We start from the raw sequence: 18,415 nt of genomic DNA, 5'->3' as shown, positions 1-18,415 counted from the left end.
TGCCCCTGTTCAGACCATGCCTGCTGTCATCCCTGAAGAGCTATGTTAATCCAGCAAATTTTAACTTCTGTCAACAAAGGATTCCACTGAGCTGTTTGCTCTAAAGATTATTCTGAAGTGCATGAAAAACAAACAAACGAACAAAAAAATCTTAAAACTAATTGTTGCTCTAAGAATTTGTTTCAAGTGATACAACATAGGTAGTGCAAGCCATATAAGAGCAGTAATTATAGATGTAGAACAAACTTTAAGCTAGGTACATATTCAAGCTAGGATTAAGCAGATCTGTAAACTAACTTCTAAATTTCCCTGCTGAAGATCCCAATCTTCAGAAAGATTTAAGCAACAATTGTGATTTCCTTTCTGTGTTACAAGAAATAACTAAATGAACTTTTATGCCATTGTGTTCCAGTCACAAATAACTTCCCAAAGAAACGTGTTTTCTATTGTATTCTTCAAGGATTTGACCATCTGTGAGTTTAACAACTTGACAAATCTTTTTCTTTTCAAACAGACGGTCACCAATGTGTAACCAACCATCTATTAACAAAGCAACTATAACAGGTAAGAGGAATGAGCTTAAATTCCTCTGTGAAACCCACACAGGTTTCTAAATTCTGTATTTATTTTTTAAAATGTAAGTCATGCTGAAAACTTACATTATTTCATATCCTGTTTTAGTATGGAAAACTTGAGTGATGCAGTTTGGTGGCTTTTGATCTTACATCACGTTGGTTTTCTGATTTCTGTCTTATTATTCTGTTTTTAATTTATTTCCCAAATCATGATTTTTTAACATTATGGTCTTTGCCCTCCATTTTCTCTTATATACTAGTGTGTGACTGTGTCGTTACCTTCAGTAATAACTTCTTGAAGTGGAATGAATTGGTGTAAGGAATGCATTTATATTCCATCTGAGAACCAGAGTTCTGTAGCTATTCTGATGCAAAGTCTTGATGTTATGTACCCCTAGACATTAAGAAGAAATTTTGAAGGCTGACTTTTCTGATTTAGAACTGTAGATATTTAACATTTACAGGTACATGAAATAAAAATTCTTTATAAAAAAGATAGAGTTTCTAGAGAAATAATGTGCCGCAGTGGCACAGTGGTAGGAATGCCGCGTTGCAACACCAGTAGGCCCGGGTTCAAATCCCCCCTGTGGCGCAAGTGGTAGAAGTGCCGCTCTGCTACACAGGAGGCTCGAATCCCGGGGGTTGGACTTGATGATCTCTAAGGTCCCTTCCAACCCGCACAAGACTGTGATACTGTGATACTGTGATTAACTTGAAAAAAGGACTGGCATCGTAAGTTATGTGAACACTTTTGAAAATTTTCCCTGCAGTACTCAGTTATTATTCCAGCAACTTGCTATCAGTTACTTTTATGGGAACATATATTTTTTTTTCCTCTTATTTTTTATATTTTGTCAATACGTGTGTTCTTACTGTATGTTGTTTTCCAGGCAGCTATATCTCTATGGCTTGATGGCAGAGTGAAAATATTTACTTTGCCTCTTAGTTAAGGTAAACAAGCAGTTGCTACACAGGCAATCTATCATTTAAACCAAAACTGTCCTCTTTATAGAATCTTTGGTGCCTTGTTTTGATTTGTTTTGTTTTGTTTACAGATAGAACTTGGCTTGATTTTTGTTGACCCTCTGCTTCTCTTTTTAACTGTATGATAATAAGACTTTAGATCAAGCAAGAACCAATACTTCAGCTTTCTTCAAGAGAACTGGCTTTGTCTTGTTCAGAAATCTGTTTCTGTAGCCCCTGGATTGTGGTAACATCATTAGGTTTTTCATCTATTCTCACACAATATCCACACACTCATTTAAAATATGTGGTCTTTGTAGTCCTATATTACTCTATTCTCCAATTCATCCTGTAATCTCAGGATTTTTTGCAGAGGGCTTACCATGGAACAGAGGGTTAAATCTTCAAATTCACTCTACACACAGAAAATTGTCCTTGGTTAATAGCATTCTGCAATCACACTTAAATTCACAGTAATTAAATAAATAGCGATGGGAGATAAATAAATAGATCCACCACGTACTGCTTCTCTTGCCTATAACAGCTGTAATCTTAGTCCTTTGTTAACCTATCAAGAGGTCATATTGGGTATTGCTTTCAAATTAATATCAAGGATACATCTCAGTTACTGATAGGTGCTACTCCGATTTTTAATTAAAGAATTTGTCTCTCCAGTCAGCACAGTCATCTGAAAGTCTGTTATCTTAACTGGAGACAGATATTTTGAGAAGTAAGGTTCTCTCTCTGTGGTTCCAAGATGCTAACATCAGAAAACCTACAACACAGTAAAGTCTCTGCTACCAAAAGAAAAATGTGATATCCAGAGCAGAATATATCCATGCATGCGAACATCCTGTGAGCCTACCTTACATGCTCTCTCACAGTTTTTTGCCTAAGGCCAGCTTCCCTTCTCCAGCAAGAGAAGCTGCTCAGACAGCAGGACCCAAGACACACTTTGCTGGAAGTTACTGTTGCTCTTCTTAAATTCCCCCCTGATCTGAAGGTTTCCATTTAGTTAGTACCCAGAGTGTGCTGTACTTGTCAGAAACAATAAATCATCTGAGATTTTAATGTATGGAAAGAAGGGAATGCAGTCAGTGGTGCAGCTAATCTAGAAAGTGATTCTGTGCCAAGAAATTTAAGGGAAGCAAGTAGAAGGCAAAGAATAGCAAGGATAGATTAATCTAATTGAGTTTAATCTGAGATGCTGTTTGAACTGCTGTGCCCAGATTATGCGCTGAACCAGCTGCGCTGGGATCTATGTGCACTAGATGCAAGGGGCTGAAAGATATATCAATGATAGAGAAAATACATTAAGCCACAATAAAGCACAGAAACAGCTACCATTCATTTTGACTGCTGAATGGAGATTCAGGCTGGATCCTTTTTTGCCTGAATGATTTTTCCCATTCTTTGTCATAGACCATTTTAGATATTTCCATAGCAACAAATTTCATGGTCTAAGCACAGAAGTATGCATAGATGCTTTCTTGAAGCATATAAAAGCCTAGTAAAGCACACTAAATTCTGGCTGCATGCCAAGAAGAAAAAAATATATTACAAACACTTCTTAGAACAATTAAAAATGCTTTTGGATGCTGTTAGTGCTTTTTAATTTTTTTTTTTTTTTTTCCTCAGGAATATTTATAATACAGATTGTGCAGCCTTTCCTGCTGAAAATATTCTCCTGGTCACACTGTTCTCAGAGTTACATGACACTTAGTATCCAGAGTAATATACTAGACAGGAACCAACCACATTACCCAGATGGCACAGCTAGCAATCTCAGTGAGAAACAACCATGAGTGTTACAAACTGGGTGACTGGAAGACGCAGTTTTACTAAACAGCGTCAGTGCTGAAACAGAATTATACACAGAAGGTGGAAGGTTTAACTTGCTAAGCAAGTGTCATCTTCCAGGAAAAGCAGAAGTGTAGCAAGGGGGAGCACTGCAGGTTATATGGGTAAAATGAGAAGGGAAAGATAAAAATGGATTTAGTAATGAATGCAACTGAAATAGCAAGAGAAAAAATCTCCCACCGTGATCAAAAAGTATTTTGTGTTATTTAAAGAATTCGCCCCGAGGTACAAATGTGGGAGAAAATGCACTGGTAAAAAGTAGGAAACTGGAGCTGAGAACTGCAGCAGGAAAGGTATTTCCAAACTGTTAGAAGCAATAGCAACAATGGTGGCCTTAAAATCTACAGATATTTCAGTCTAAATGTAGAAGTTAATGATCAAAATATGACTTGTTCTATTCAGTATATCCATACAGAGTTATTTTAGAAACTGCTGCAAAAGCCAGTAAATACCAGTGGCATACTTGTTATTCTGTACAAGCCAAATATGCTATGGCACACTGAGTGTTGCTTTTAATGATAAATTTGAAGGTGGGATGCGGAAGCTTTCATGTATCAATAAGCCTTCCCCTGTCCATTTTAGACATCTAAGTGGTACATGTCTATTTGGGGAGTCTCTTTTGAGTCAATTTATAGTCACTGAATAATAAGATATGCAATTTTAGTTATTTCAGTTGTCATCTTTAAAGGGAGGTGAACTGGTACCTAAAGGCATCATTGCTTCAGATAACTCTTTCTGCTGTATGGTGCTTCTTGCTTAGTGTTTTGCTCTTCAATAAGAGGGATTCCTCTCCCTGTGAGTCACATTTTCCAGGCAGTCATAAGAATAGTGCTTCATTTCAAGTTTGTAACAATTCTCTTAATATAATCAGTGAATTACAAATAACATTTCAATTAAAAAAAAACACACTGCAAGCTGTGACACAAGAAGCAATCTTGAAAGCTGTCATTTCTTACATATGAAGAAATGATCAACTACTAAATATCTTTTGATTACTACAGTTTAAATACCTGTATTTCTAGATGTAAATAATATGAACTAAGAAGGAAAAATTTAAGGTCTTAACTCAGCCTGGCAGATGCTTTTATGTGCAAAAAAAAGAAAAAAAAAAAGAAAAAAAAAAAACAAACAAAAACAACAACAACAAAACAAGCAAAAGGAGGAAAAATGTCCAAAATAATAATCTGGGCCTCCAAATACCATCACAGTTATGGATTAATATGCAAGTCCTGGTTAACCTGAAATCACAAAGTCTGATTTATTTATATACTTTATATATATATGCATATATATATATATATATATATATATATATATGCATGTATGTATTTAATTTTACTAAATAATTGGAGGGCTGATCCAAAAGTAATGCCTCCTTTTTCATTATGTTGTCCCATGATATCAGACACAAACATTGGTGGTGTGGCAGTAGAGGCAGAACATTCCCATCCCATTACTTTTTGTTGCTGTGTGAGAGATAGCAGCAGTGAGGCAGTCTGGGAGGATGGTGTCTGACAAAGGAATACATATAAAGCAAAGATATGTCAGTGAACACCACCCATTATTATTCATCAACACTTGCTGACTGTTTATGGACATCAAGCAGTGGATGTGAGCACAGTGAGGTGGTGGGTGGTGAGTTTCAGCAGTGGTAAAAATGACAGTGAGTGACCTCCACTGGTGCAGGTTTTTGCAAGTGTGGCATGCAGGCTCTTGTTCATCATTGGTGAAAATGAATAGCTAATGGTGGTGACTGCACTGAAAGATCATTTAATGTAGCTTAGTATTTGCTCTATCAAATAGTGTTGTGGTTCTCTTTCCATCTGTTGTAGTTTCCATGGAAAGTAATAGGAGGTACTATTTACGGAGTGATATGACCTACATATATAGAATCACAGAATGGCTTGGGTTGGAAAACACCTTAAAAATCATCTAGTTTCAGCCCCCTGCCATAGACATGGACACCTTCCACAAAACCAGGCTGCTCAAAGCCGCATTCTGCCTGGCCACGGACTCTTGTCGGAATCATATACTACGCAGACCTTCTATCTAATTAACAGTAATCGTTTCAAAGGAGATTTAAGTGTCTCTTATGTAATTGGCCTCTCATATTACTAAACAGAACCAAACGGTCTTTAAGTAACATCACATGACGAATAAGTCATTTAAGGTAACCACAGAATAAAACAAAAATGCAAAATCTCACCTTTTAGAAGTTCTCTACACTTTAAAATTTTGTTTCAGATCTAACCCAAACTCATTTCATCAGAGCAACAGAGCAAAATGTATGTATTTTCTCAGCAGCAAGCTGTCACATACTTTTGCATTTTATTTACGAAAGCATAGAATTCATATGGCTTAGTCTAAGAAAAAATCCTTCAGATTTTTTTTTTTTACATTAAAAAAAAAACAAAAAACCACAGTGATAGAAAATATTATGATGTTATAGATCTGTCTGTATTATTACTACCCATTTTCATTGCTTCTTATTAGATTTGAATTGTAGCCTTTACAAGCATTGCTATGGATCTTAAATCCAGCAGAAGTCAGTATCATTTTTATCAAAGTGAGCTTCTTGCATGTTTCTCATAGTCTTTGTCCAACACAGTTCATGGTTGGTACACATTAGCTACAGGTTTCCCAGTGATGTTTCTGGTTTTGAAGAGTAATCTGCCAGTCTTTGGTATAATTTTTATATGTAATGGATATATAAAAAGACATTATTTAATAATTACACCATTTTCATTAATTAAACAGTAATTAGGCTGCTGTCTTGAATTATCATGCATTTAAACATCACTTGGACAAGTTAAGCATCTGTATTTAAACAGGCTGAAATCCTTCTGAATACATAGAAAGATTATAGATGAAAATCAGGATATTGTTATTGTATGGCAATGGAAAGGATTATTTTGACGTGTATATCTATACATAACTGTATCTCTCATTCATCCCAGTTCTACAACTGAAGGATTTTATCTAGTAATAAGATGAAATTAAAATAGAGTAATTTGTTCTTAGGACTTGAATGGAAGAAACATTCCTGTTAATGAGATGCCTTAAGCTTTTCAAAAGTCTAGATGATGAAGTTTAAATATCCTGCTGGCCTAACTGTTCTGTACAGAACCTCACTACATTGAGATGTCCTGAGTAATCTAAATGCTTTTTGTTCTTTCCTGTGTCTGTGATTCAGCAGGGGATAAAGCAAACGAGAGAACACATGAGTGGACAGGAAAAAAAGCAAAAGACATGTCTTAGAGAGGTTAATTCATTCATTACCAGGGTAATTCCCAATTTTTGGGAGCAGAGATATGGAATTGAATGGGTTCTAATGCCGATGAGAATAGAGATAAAAAAACAAACAAACAAACAAACAAAAACAAAAACCAATAGTTCAGATTTTCAACAAAAATTTCGTAATACAATATAATTGTCATATTTCAAAATGCTGAAGAATTTATATTTCAGACTCAGGTTCCAAGAATGTGTCCTACTCAGGTCACAGATGCAGTCTATACATCACTTCTCTACATTTAGTCAGCAGGATTTTAGTTATAATGTCATGTTCTAATGAGAACTTCCCACTCTCATTTAATTGGCCACTGAATATATTTTTACCTCATTACAGAAAAATGTTCTACTGCAGTGCGTTTGGCAGAGATGATATAAAATGGTCAGAAATTCAGACATTCTCACTGAAGTTAACTGAGAAAAGAGTGCTTTTCTGATTTACTGTAGCAACCTGACTCCCTGTTTGCTAAAATGGTTTTGTTCTTTCTGCAGTAGGTTGAATGACATGTAAATGTTTTGTTCTTCATAATTTTTTTTACGCAGGTGCCTCCATGTGTATTCAGAATGAACTTATCTCACTTCTGAAAGTTATTTCACTTTCTGGTTAATACCACAAGCATTTATATTTTCAAACATGAATGTGTTTTGTAGCATTTTCACATCATTCAGCCTGAGGCAAATTCTTCCTGTTATTTGAGAAATTAGCAGATGTTCATCTGCAGACTTAGGATATGAGTGTGACAGTGCGTATCACCAGCAGCTGAATTCAATAATTAGAACTGCTTTAGAGACACTGTAAGTCAGTGGCACACACATGCCAGTTCACCTCAATTTGCTTTTTAGGGAATTATTCTCAAAATTCTCATTTAGGACCAGAATTCTTATTGCCAGGAAGTTAAATGACTCCCTTCCCTTCTGCGAATGCTTTCAAAATTTCCTCTTTGTACTGCATGAAGAGGAGCTGTATTAATTACAATTAATTTTTCTCATGTTGGCTTTGTTGATACATTGGACTCAGTGGTGAGGATTTTATGTTATTCTATAAACATATAAGCACTCTTTGTCACTGTCAGTCAGATAAACAGGTAGTTTTTATTTTGTTTCTCCTGTGCAGTGCAATTTCTGTCTTAATTTAAAAAAAAAAGAAAAAAGACTTCACAAACTCACATGCTAGGCTAATCTACTACTTTACAGAAGCACTTGACACCAGAAGTGTTGTGGAATTTAGAGCTGATTTATCCTGCTTTTCTACATATCTATTCATTTACCCACCATCAATGCATCCTACATAGTGTTCTTTTATGTCTCTAACAAGCCATCTTCTTTAAAGAACTAATTTCCTTCCTCAAAAAAATATATACATTGGTGATATCTTTTATCTAGACTTTTGTGTAGCACAGAGCAATATGTAGAGGCGATTCTCTCAAGCTATTGCTTTGATTGACTTCTCCTGTTTCTGACAGCTTTAAGCAGCCACAGTGCAAGTTTTGAAGTTTAGTAGGCAATATAAAACTGAAGAGAAAATTGCTGAGGAAAAGGCTGCAGCATAATTTTTTGTTAAAAACAAACAAACAAGCAAACAAAAGAAAACAAAAAAAACACAAACCAACAACCAACCAAACCAAACAAAAAAGACCTTAAAATAATTAGCATTTATTTAAAATACTCTGTTTGGAAAAGTCAATGTAAATTTGGTATGAAAACATAAAATAAAAATGCAGTTGGGAAAAAGATCGGTAGTTTTTTACAAGGAGTTAAGTTTTAAAAGGCGATGTGCATTTTTCATTAACCTGTTGTTACATAATATTGACATTTATTTGTGGTCTGCACCCTTGTTCTCTAATTTTAGAGTTACATAAGGCACTGATCTCAGAGCTTTACATCAGAAGGGACAGCAGAAACAGATGGCTGAGATTGGAAGGATTAAAATCCTGATGACTGATCTGCATGCCGTACAGGGCCTTCTTGAAAATATTTATTCTGCTTGTTATTATTTTATACCAGACTCCAATTCACATTTATGAGATTAAACTGTTATAACATACATACGTGTTGTTTTAAGAAGAAGTAGTGATACTATTGAAAATCTGGGGTGATGTATTATGAACTATAATATTTTTTCATGTGCCATTCAGGTAACATAAAAAAAGATTCATATTGAACAGTCCAAAATGAATACAACTTTGGTTTACAGTGAAATCTGTCTGGCTAGACTGTGTGATTCAGTAACTAAAAATGCAGTTGTTTTCTGCTTTAGTTAGTTGCAACTACAGTTTCCAAAACAAGTTCACAATTTTCCAACAAGTCTTCTCAAAAAGGATTGACAGTAATAAGTTTCAGAGAAGCTAAAGGAAATCTCCTTCACTAGATTTTTTTATGTTTTTATTTTTTTTAAATGATCAATAGTAAATAAATAAAACAGATTTGGAAAAAAACAATATTTACATGAGCTAGTCTTTTCAGTTAATCATTAAAGGCTTTATCTAAGTCATGATAGCTAAAAGGAGAGTTATCTCATTTACAGCTTTCTTATCCAGAATAATAACAAAATCTTACTGCTTTATGAGATACTGAGCACAAACTACATTCAGACTGAAACTCATTCATGTGTTTCCTGCACAGGATGAACAACAAATGCCAAGAAAAGCAAGGGACAGGAGAGCTGGAAGGCCACTCTTCACCCAGGCTCATATAATCACTTTTCATCCTAAAGAGTAAACTAGCACCTTCTTCCACTGAACATAGTTTATAGGCATTTTTATGAATAAATTTAGGCCATATTTGCCTATTTTATATTTAAAAAACAGTAACAAGTTACCCAGTCCTTTGTGTTTGTGCAGCATTGTCCTGTGCCATGTAATAGCTTAATATGTGTTGTTTGAAAGGATAACTATTATGTTCTCTTTCCCTTTAAAGTGAGTAATATACACGTTCCCAATTTTGCTCTTTACTTGTCAGGGTTATTGCCAGGGTTCCTCTGTGAAGGCTTGCTGAGTTCTTTCTCTATTTTCATCCACAGACTTTTAACTAACATTACAGAAATTTTATAACTGAGAAAACAGTGCTGGTTCATTCAGTGGGTTTGTAAGAGTGGTTAACTTTCTTGAGGCAGAACAGCAGGAAAAGGATTGATGTGGTTTTGCACAAAGCAAGTTGTTTACATATCATCTCACATTCAAGGAAGTGAGTAAAATCAGGCTGCAACATAGAACAATATATTGGACTACTGTATTATACTATGAAAAATACCGGGATAAATGTAGGCTTTGTATACTGTGTGAGAAACCTAGGAGTTTCTATCATCACCTGCAGTATGTTTAAGCATTCTTCCCCTAACCATACTAATTTCAAAATGGTGATTTTCATTATGTTATTTAAAATTGCTTATTAACATGTATTCTGAAAAGATACACTTCCCCCAAGCTGGTAAGCACTTCTCAGCACTTCAGGTTACTCTTTCTTACAGCTGCATTGTAGTATATCCTTGATTTTGAAATAGACTTACACATCCTAGAGTTAGGATATGGGATCAATCACTTGAATAACTTGATGTGCAATGCAACACTGATTTTCACTTTTTACCTTGAACTTAATCTCATATTTTGCTGCACCAGTGAATGTTAATATATCGTCACTTCATCGAAAACATCTATTTTACTGGAAAGATGGACAGAATTACAAGCTTTGTGTGCTTCCTCTTTTCAGCCCAGATATGTAACTTACAGTCACTGTTAGTTGAGAAATGTGTATGACTCCAGACTGCTTTTACCGTATTGATAATAATAGCACAAAAAACTGCAGGGGTGAAAGGTAGATTGTTTTGTAGGAATGAGATGAGAAGAATTACGAAGAAAAACAGTACTTTTGTCTATGTAATTTTTCCCATTCTTGTTGCAAATGCAGCTCAATATGTGTTGAATATAGAAAATAGAACTGCAGATATAAGTGCAGATATAAGTTCAGTTATGGCTGTTGGGTGTAGTCTAAGTGCATCTTCATTTCACAATTTGTCCATCTTCTGACATCAGTGATCAGTGTTACATTGTCTTCTGTCCAACTGAAAAGACAGATTTGAAAGTAGATCTCTCTTCCATTAACAAGTAACAGAGAAACTGGTCCATTAAAGCCTATTCACTTTCTTGAGCATCCATTTGGAAATCAGGGGCTACACTGAGACTGCCCATTAAAGAGTGTAAGTTCTGCTTTTAATATAGGCTGGCTCCTGCGTACAGAGCCTGATGAATGCTGTGAATCAGAGCACACCAGCAGCCAGGGTCAGAGAACCCCAGAGGGAAGCAAGAATAGCATTTCTTCTGCTGTGGACTATGAAGTTTTGCAGTCTTTGCCAATACTCAGAAAAAATGAATGAATAAATTTCCCTATGAGCAGCGCTCATAGTTTAGGAGTTGGCGCTGCTTAACATGTCTTCCGGGAGCAAGCTCATCACCAGACTACAGGCTTACCTCGTTTTCACTCATTCCCTCTTGGACCTTGTGTGTTTTGCATTACATTCTGCAAAATGAGTCATCTTCAGCTGGAGCGAATAATTCCAAGTCTGCTGGTAGGAAAATCTACTTGTGCCATCTGCACTTAATCAAGAACTGTGACAAAATAAAGAATAAATAAATAAATCAAGAATAATTAAGAATAATCAATACCTAAACCTCAGACTTTTGATAACAAGTCAGTTGGCATAATGTCTTTGTGCATGAGGCTATTCTTTTCCTATGTTAAGTTACTCATCTCAGAAGACCATCCGTACTGAGACGCAGGTCTGTATGGAAGTAAAAGGAGATCAAGTTGATTGAGCAGGACCTACCTTTCATGAACCGATGCTGACTGAACCTGATTACCCAGCTGTCTCAAAAAATCATCCTTTTAAATAGATACACAGTGACAGAAAAAGGGAGAATGTATTCAAACTAAAAGAGGGAAGATTTAGATGAATGTTAGGGGCAAGTTTTGATTGATTGCATGGTGAGGTGCTGGAACAGTCCACCTAGAGAGGTTGTGGATGTTGTGTCCCTAAAGGTGAATACGGCCAGGCTGAATGGAGCCCTGGGCAGCCTGGTTTACTACTTGGTCTAGTGGCTGGCAACCCTGCCTACAGCAAGGAGACTGGAAATTGATCCTGGAGGTCTCTTCCAACTCAAGCCATTCTATGATACACCTAAGTCAACCATACATTCAGATGTGCCCCTGTGTTTCATGCTTTCAATTAGCTAGCTATTTCTAGATGTAATGGCTTGCTACATTAAATCCCTTCAGAACAGGCTTTCAGTACAGTTGGGGAAGGAAAACAACTGTCTTAAACCATCTGAAAACTTTATGGAGGCAATGACTCCCCAGGTGCATAACTAGGCAAGACTTTGAAAATCACCCAAGATATCACACAGAAACTACTCTGGTATCATATTTGCAAAAAAATGCACCACTGACCAGCCTTGGTATCCCAAATACCATATTTCCTAGCAGGGAAGTATTTCCTACTGGGAAGACTTAAAAAAAGGAACTTAAGTGGCTTGCTGCTAAGACATAAAGAGAAAAGCCAGGAAGCAGTGAAGGAGATGGAAGGTCTTACTGGAAAGCTCTTTAACTGTTAAAAAGCATCAGGGTATAAATTCTTCCAAATTTCATAGTCAAATATAAACCATACTTCTCATGCAAGTATGCACAGCCATAAACAAACTTCTGTGTAACAGAACTGGGGAAATATGGTGGTTTTTTGTTTCTTTTTTTTTTTATTTTTGTTTTGTTTTGTTTTGTTTTTCAATCATAGTCCTTGACAGCCTACAGTTGAGAATATTCAGCTCCAGCTTGCCTTGGACCAGACCATTTTGTACCAGGAATACAGATACAAAGTTGAATTAATTCTAAGCCATAATAAATCATGTTTCTTTTCATATAAAATAAAAGACAATAAATGAAGACATTCTCTCTTACATTTTAGGATAATAATTTGTTTTCTGATTTTAATAGTATTAAGAAGGAATATGAGGGATTTTTTCCTCCAGATTACTTAATACTGTGCTAAAGAAACAGAAAATAATTCAGAAAAAAAAACTACTGGTCTAGAAGTTTACCTTTTAATAAGACATATGCTGGTGGACATACTGTAGGAGCCTTTGACTCCTTAGTCTTTATCTAAAAAAGCATGAAGATTTATATAAGAAAAACCCCAGGAGGAATTCAGTGCCAAAGAAATGGAGGAGGAAACTGGAAAACAGTTTGATGTAGCCTGGTTACCTGAGTCTGACAGATAAGGAGAGGCAGCTAGTGGAAAAGAAACCAATACTTATTAATAGTAGTTGTAGTAGTAGTAGTAGTATTTCTTAGCATCATCTTTTGAATCCCACTGAAGCAAAATCAGAATTTGAGGCAGGTTTGTTTCTTCTTTATTGGATTTTGGTAAATAGAAGCAGCAGCACTGGGAAATGAAAAACTGCAAATCTGCTTTTCATGTTCAGTTCTTTCTGTTTCCTAAACAAAAAGAGACCTGTATGATGGATTTCAGCATTTCAGCTGCAGTACTGTAATACTTCTCTTGCTTCTCTTCTTGTGTTTTGTTTCCTTTTTTGTGAATGTTTTTTTTTCTTTTTTTTTTTTTTTTTTTTTTTTTTGGGGGGGGGGGGGTGATTTGGGGGAGGGGGAAGGGAAGTAAATCTAGATGTTTTTTGGAAGGATATCAAATGGAAAGTCTGCTTGGATGCTGTCCTTCCCCGCTCTGAAAATCTGTCAGACAAAGGAAGGACCAGAGGAGGTTCTGCAGTCCCAAACCAATTTATGCTCTTGCATCTGAAGACATCTTCAGAGAAAAAACAAGCAGCTGACAATACCTAGTATGTATCTGCCTTTCACACAGGAAAGCAATAGTCAGGTGGTGAAACCACTTTGTTCTCATATGCATCTGCTACTTGGAAATATGTGTAAGCATGTTAATTATCAGCCACAGATTTTCACTGTATGATATTGTGAAACCAAAATGTGTTTTGTTTTGTTTTGTTTTTTTTCTCCAGCTAATTCTCACTATTAAGTACGTAAGGCGTTATTTTGCTTTGTAAAAACTGGACTTACAGCACCAAAGAAACCATCATAGTACTCTGACCTGGTGCAGTTCTGTTCCCCTTGCAAATTTATATTTCCTTGAGTTCCCCGTCTCATCACCTTCCCAATTTCATTGAAGTGAACCATTCTTTAGGAGATTTAGCTGGCAGCATGGTAAGACACAGCAGTAAGCCAGTATGGAAAAAGATACTAAGGAGAAAGTGGCATTATGAATTGCTGAAAATTAAACTGTATGTTGAAACATTACAAGAAGGATGCTAAAGCAAAAACAGTTATACTGAAATCTCTGTAAAACAGGTAAATCCAGCATGGGACTTACATAGGACATAGACATGTTTCATATCCCTCACTTACCCGATTAACACTTAAAACACAAAAACATTTTTGTGTTTGGAAAGATTTTTGTGTATAGAAATATTTTTTCAACTTTTTTTTAATGTGTTTGTCCTGTGTGAATTTATTTCTGAAAGTACAGTAATTTGTTTTAAAGATGTGTCTTCCCTTTTCTCATATAAAAACCTTGTAAATCAAAGAGCAGAAGAGATCACCATCCACATATGATATCCAGCCCCAAAGCACAGACACATAACACAGCAAGTTCACATCTTTGAGAAAAAAGGAAAACAAACAAAAACATTGAGACAGACTCCAGCTGAAAATATGTATGGTTCTTGGATGGAAAAGGTCCAAAGTAAAATCTGACTATAGATACTCAGTTGTACAGTGAGCATAAGGGAAGGGTGTTAAGAACCAAAATGAACAGCATTGTGGCAGTTTTCATCTTTTTTTTTTAGTTGAGAAAATAACTGTACATCAAAAGAAATACTCATTGCTTATTATAAATGAACTTAAGTGAATATTAACAAGGCTTATTCACCTATATTTCAAAACATAAGCAACACAATCAATTGTTAACTTATTTAAAAAAACAGAAAACCAGACATTAACTTGCAGGTTAGTTTTCATTTTAGGTATAGTGTTTTAAAACTGTTCTGGAACACTTTCAGTCTTTGCTTTGGGAAAAAATTGGGCAAGATATAGAGTGACATCTCCAACAGGATAAAACATAATCACAGGCCTTCTGTTCCAGCTTTTGGAATAAACATGTAAGTTTCAACATAGAGGTAAGCTCAAACAATGTAGCCTGAAAGACAGCACAGAACTTCATCAGGGAACTCACTGCTGAGCTGCAAGCTCTAGCCAGAGAACAGTTTCACGGTCCTAGAGCTGCTACTACCATGGTTGCACAAGGGAGATTGCTCATAACCAGCAGCATTAAAGGCTTTGACTTTTAACGAAGACTGCCTTTGGGAGGAGGTGGCATAGATAATGCATTGCACTGATACTCGCATCTGGAAGCAGCCCTAAGCTTTCTTATTCAATCTTATTCGTTCTTGTGACTGCCTATCTCACACTTTCTACCTTGTGTTGAGGAAAAATCCATTAATGTCTGAGATTCACTCTCACAGTCTAGTCTGGTGATTGGCCATTTAAAAATATAACCACTGAGAAAGACAGACAGAATAAATGTGTACTATGTGATACTAGTCTGAAAAAGTCTTGAAAAGGGGTATATTACACCTACAATTTCACTTTTTGTGTTTGTTCAGTAAGTTGCAAGGGCTGAGAAGGCTTCTGCTAAAACAGAGAATCTGGCTAAAAATTTCATGGCTTTTTCTTCCTTTAAAATTGCCTTTTTTCCCCTCCATATTTTCCTTTAAAACAAAGACAGTCCTTATTTCTCTTCTCTCTTATGCCTATTTTTTCATGCATTTTTTTTTCTTGCACTCATCTTGTGATCTGACCTTCAGCTGCCTTCTATTTAAATTGCATGTTTTTCTTTAAATGCAACCCTACAACGTGTGATCATATATTTATGCTCACTTATCTTTATTATCTTTATTTTCATTAGCATCCTCTTTACAAAACAGCTGCAAGATCTACAAACAAAAAAGGTCAAAAAAATCTCAGATGTAATGGCTTAGAGAGATTAGAATAATTCTAGAGGAAAAAAAGACAAAATAGACCCTGTATAGAGCATTTACAAAAGCAGGACTGGAGTGAAACAATTCTACCTGGAACACTGCATTCAATTACATCCTTTCTGTTTTTAAAATCTAAATAACAATAGTTCTCTAAAAGTCTGTATATCTGTATATCTATATCAATAGCTTTAAGCTTTATAATTCTTTCACCATTGCTGACATATTTTCTGGGGGGTTAATTAACTCACTTATGAACATTCACTTTTCTGCCTTGTGCATAGTTTATTCCAGTGCTACAACTTCACCATTCCTCAATACAAAATAATAAATAGTGAAGACCTTCTAAAGGGTTTTTGTTTTCTGTTTTAGGAAAAATAATGAATTTGTTATTATTAGCTCAAATATTCCATGTAATAAAGACCAATATTACTGTATTTCAGCTAATTGCCTTTTTTTTTTTCTTTTTTTTTTTTTTTCCTGATTTATTGACTCTCACCATCTGGCATTGCTTAGCCAAGGTTATCTGAAAGCCACTGCTAACATTTCAGTACTGGGAGATGATACATTTATTTCCCAGTGTTTTCAGAAGTAATTTTGTCTTGCAGAACAGAACTCCAACACATGCAGATACCTGAGCTAATGTATTTAGTTAATGGGAATGAAGAAGAAAGTGTGCCTTTCTATTGAAGGCCCGTGCTCAGGTGAATCAGTAGATTACCAGCCTAAAGCCCACACTCTCTCAGTGTTGTGGCTGTAAGATTTAAGCTGGTTTAGCTGTAACTGCTCATGCTCTGATTGCATGCATGCCAGCAGTGTCAACATGGCTTTAAACAAAAACTATGTTCAAGCTAGCCACTTTCCTGCTACACAAGATTGCCCATAGCAGTTCTCAAATCAGGCCATGTATTGTGTTCTTAATGGGTGGACTGTTAGCAGGTGCCATTCGGGTTCATTAAAAGATTATCTAGGTAACTGGCATAATAAACTAAAGTATGATCCATTTCACAGAAAAGACTGAGCACATGGACCATCAGCTGTTCAACATCTGAAGGTTGTTTAGTAGAAGGAAAATGATTTAGGAGACTTTTAATTTGGTTGACTTCTTTCTTTTCAATATGTTGATATCTCATGTGTATGACTTTGTATATGACCATATTTGCTATTGTCAAGAGCTATTATGGTATCTTAATATTATACTTTGAAATGCAAAGCATATTCTTTAATACACTCATAGGAGGGCTCAATTTTATTATCTTTAAGTGTTCTCAGAATATGTTATAAATGTCACAATCACTTGGATTTTCTTTTTGCATTACCATCATTAGAGTTTTACTTCTGCAAGTGGAGAGAGAGAACTAACTGCATGCTGCAGAAATTCTTTTCTGGCAATCTTTGCTGTTATGTTGATCTCCTTAACTGGAATCTACCTCCTAGACAAACAGAATTCTTATCCCATTTAAAAGACTTATGCAATCAAAAGAGCTTTTTACAAGCTTGCATTCAGAGATTTCACAATGACTTTTGTGCTTCATTTAAAATCCACACGAAGAGCAAAACATTATTTTCTTAGCGCTGGAGTATCTGAGTTCATCATAGCCTGTAGCTACAGATTCCCTATTCAAAGCTGTCAGTTCCTCTGAATCTTAAAACCGCTACATTCAGTATAAACAGAATTCAAGAAAAATTGTTTTCTGTCTCTGGTCAGCATGCATGAAGCCCTAGCACTTCTAAGTATACATACTTGAGTAGAAAGCCTAGTTTCTTTTCATTAACATAACAGGTTGCTGTTTTGGTTTGGCTGCCCAGTTTGTGATTCAAACAGCTACCTCAATTAATGGGATTTTAAACTTTTTCAGTGCTAGCCTAGATCTGAATTCTTTAACTTCTTAGCTTTGCTTTCACTGGAATGGTGGCAGGAATGATAAGAGTTGTGTCACAACTTGCCACTTCGTGTTCTAATAGTTGTTTTCAGTGTCAAATCTAATTGGCTGTATCTGTGCATTTATTGATGCACCATATCTTAATCTTGAAGAATGGTAATAATAGACCAACATAAAAAATAAGGAATTTAGTCATGGCTTTTAGGGCAATGTCTGTAAACTAGTTAAGATTTGTTTCAGTAAACAATTTTTCTTTTTTTTTTTCCACTCAGAATAGGCAGGATTGATCATACTCATACTGGCAGGATGTGTTTATTAATACATCTGGTTTTCTGAAGAAGAACCATTCATTTTGAATCATGTAGGTGTGTGGAAAATCTCTCTCTTTCACTATTTTTTTTTCCTTAAATTTTTCTCCATTCTTGCAAAAGACAGATAAGTGATTATCAGATTAAGAAAAAGTCATTAGATTTCCACTTATTTCTTTTATAGATTGATCCCGACTAGTTTGGCTTCTATTTGCTTCTGTGGAAACTGCTCACTTCCTGTAACTGGAAAAGGGGCATCTGAAATGAGCGTTGTGCTTACTGAGCAGGAAAGGAACGAGTATAGTCCCCATATCATCTTTCTATTCCGTTATCTGAGGGTAGTTCGTCTGCCATCCATTTGAAGAAATACTTTTCAAAACAAAAGTAACAGCAGAATTGTGAAATACAGATATTACATTGAAACAGTGCAAAGATGTCGTAAGTAACAGCTAAATAGGGCAGGCAACTGTAATTCTTTAGCAAAGTAA

General features: G+C 35.6%; 1 protein-coding gene across 6 annotated transcripts in view; it reads left to right on the top strand.

Annotated features, from left to right (window-relative positions):
* PDE4D (phosphodiesterase 4D) overlaps positions 1 to 18,415 on the top strand; it is a 550,822-nt gene that overhangs the window by 460,409 nt on the left and 71,998 nt on the right. For all 6 annotated transcript variants that reach the window (XM_015848747.3, XM_032441436.2, XM_085530713.1 and 3 more), the window contains one exon: positions 515 to 564. In XM_015848747.3, the coding sequence (XP_015704233.1) occupies positions 515 to 564 (50 nt within the window). The remainder of the gene's footprint in view (positions 1 to 514; positions 565 to 18,415) is intronic.

This window comes from Coturnix japonica, chromosome Z (assembly GCF_054131305.1).
Source record: "Coturnix japonica strain WE chromosome Z, WE-NBRP24, whole genome shotgun sequence".
Lineage (NCBI taxonomy): Eukaryota > Metazoa > Chordata > Aves > Galliformes > Phasianidae > Coturnix > Coturnix japonica.
The sequence above is the reverse complement of the archived record's forward strand: the minus strand, read 5'-3'. Positions and strand labels throughout refer to the sequence as shown.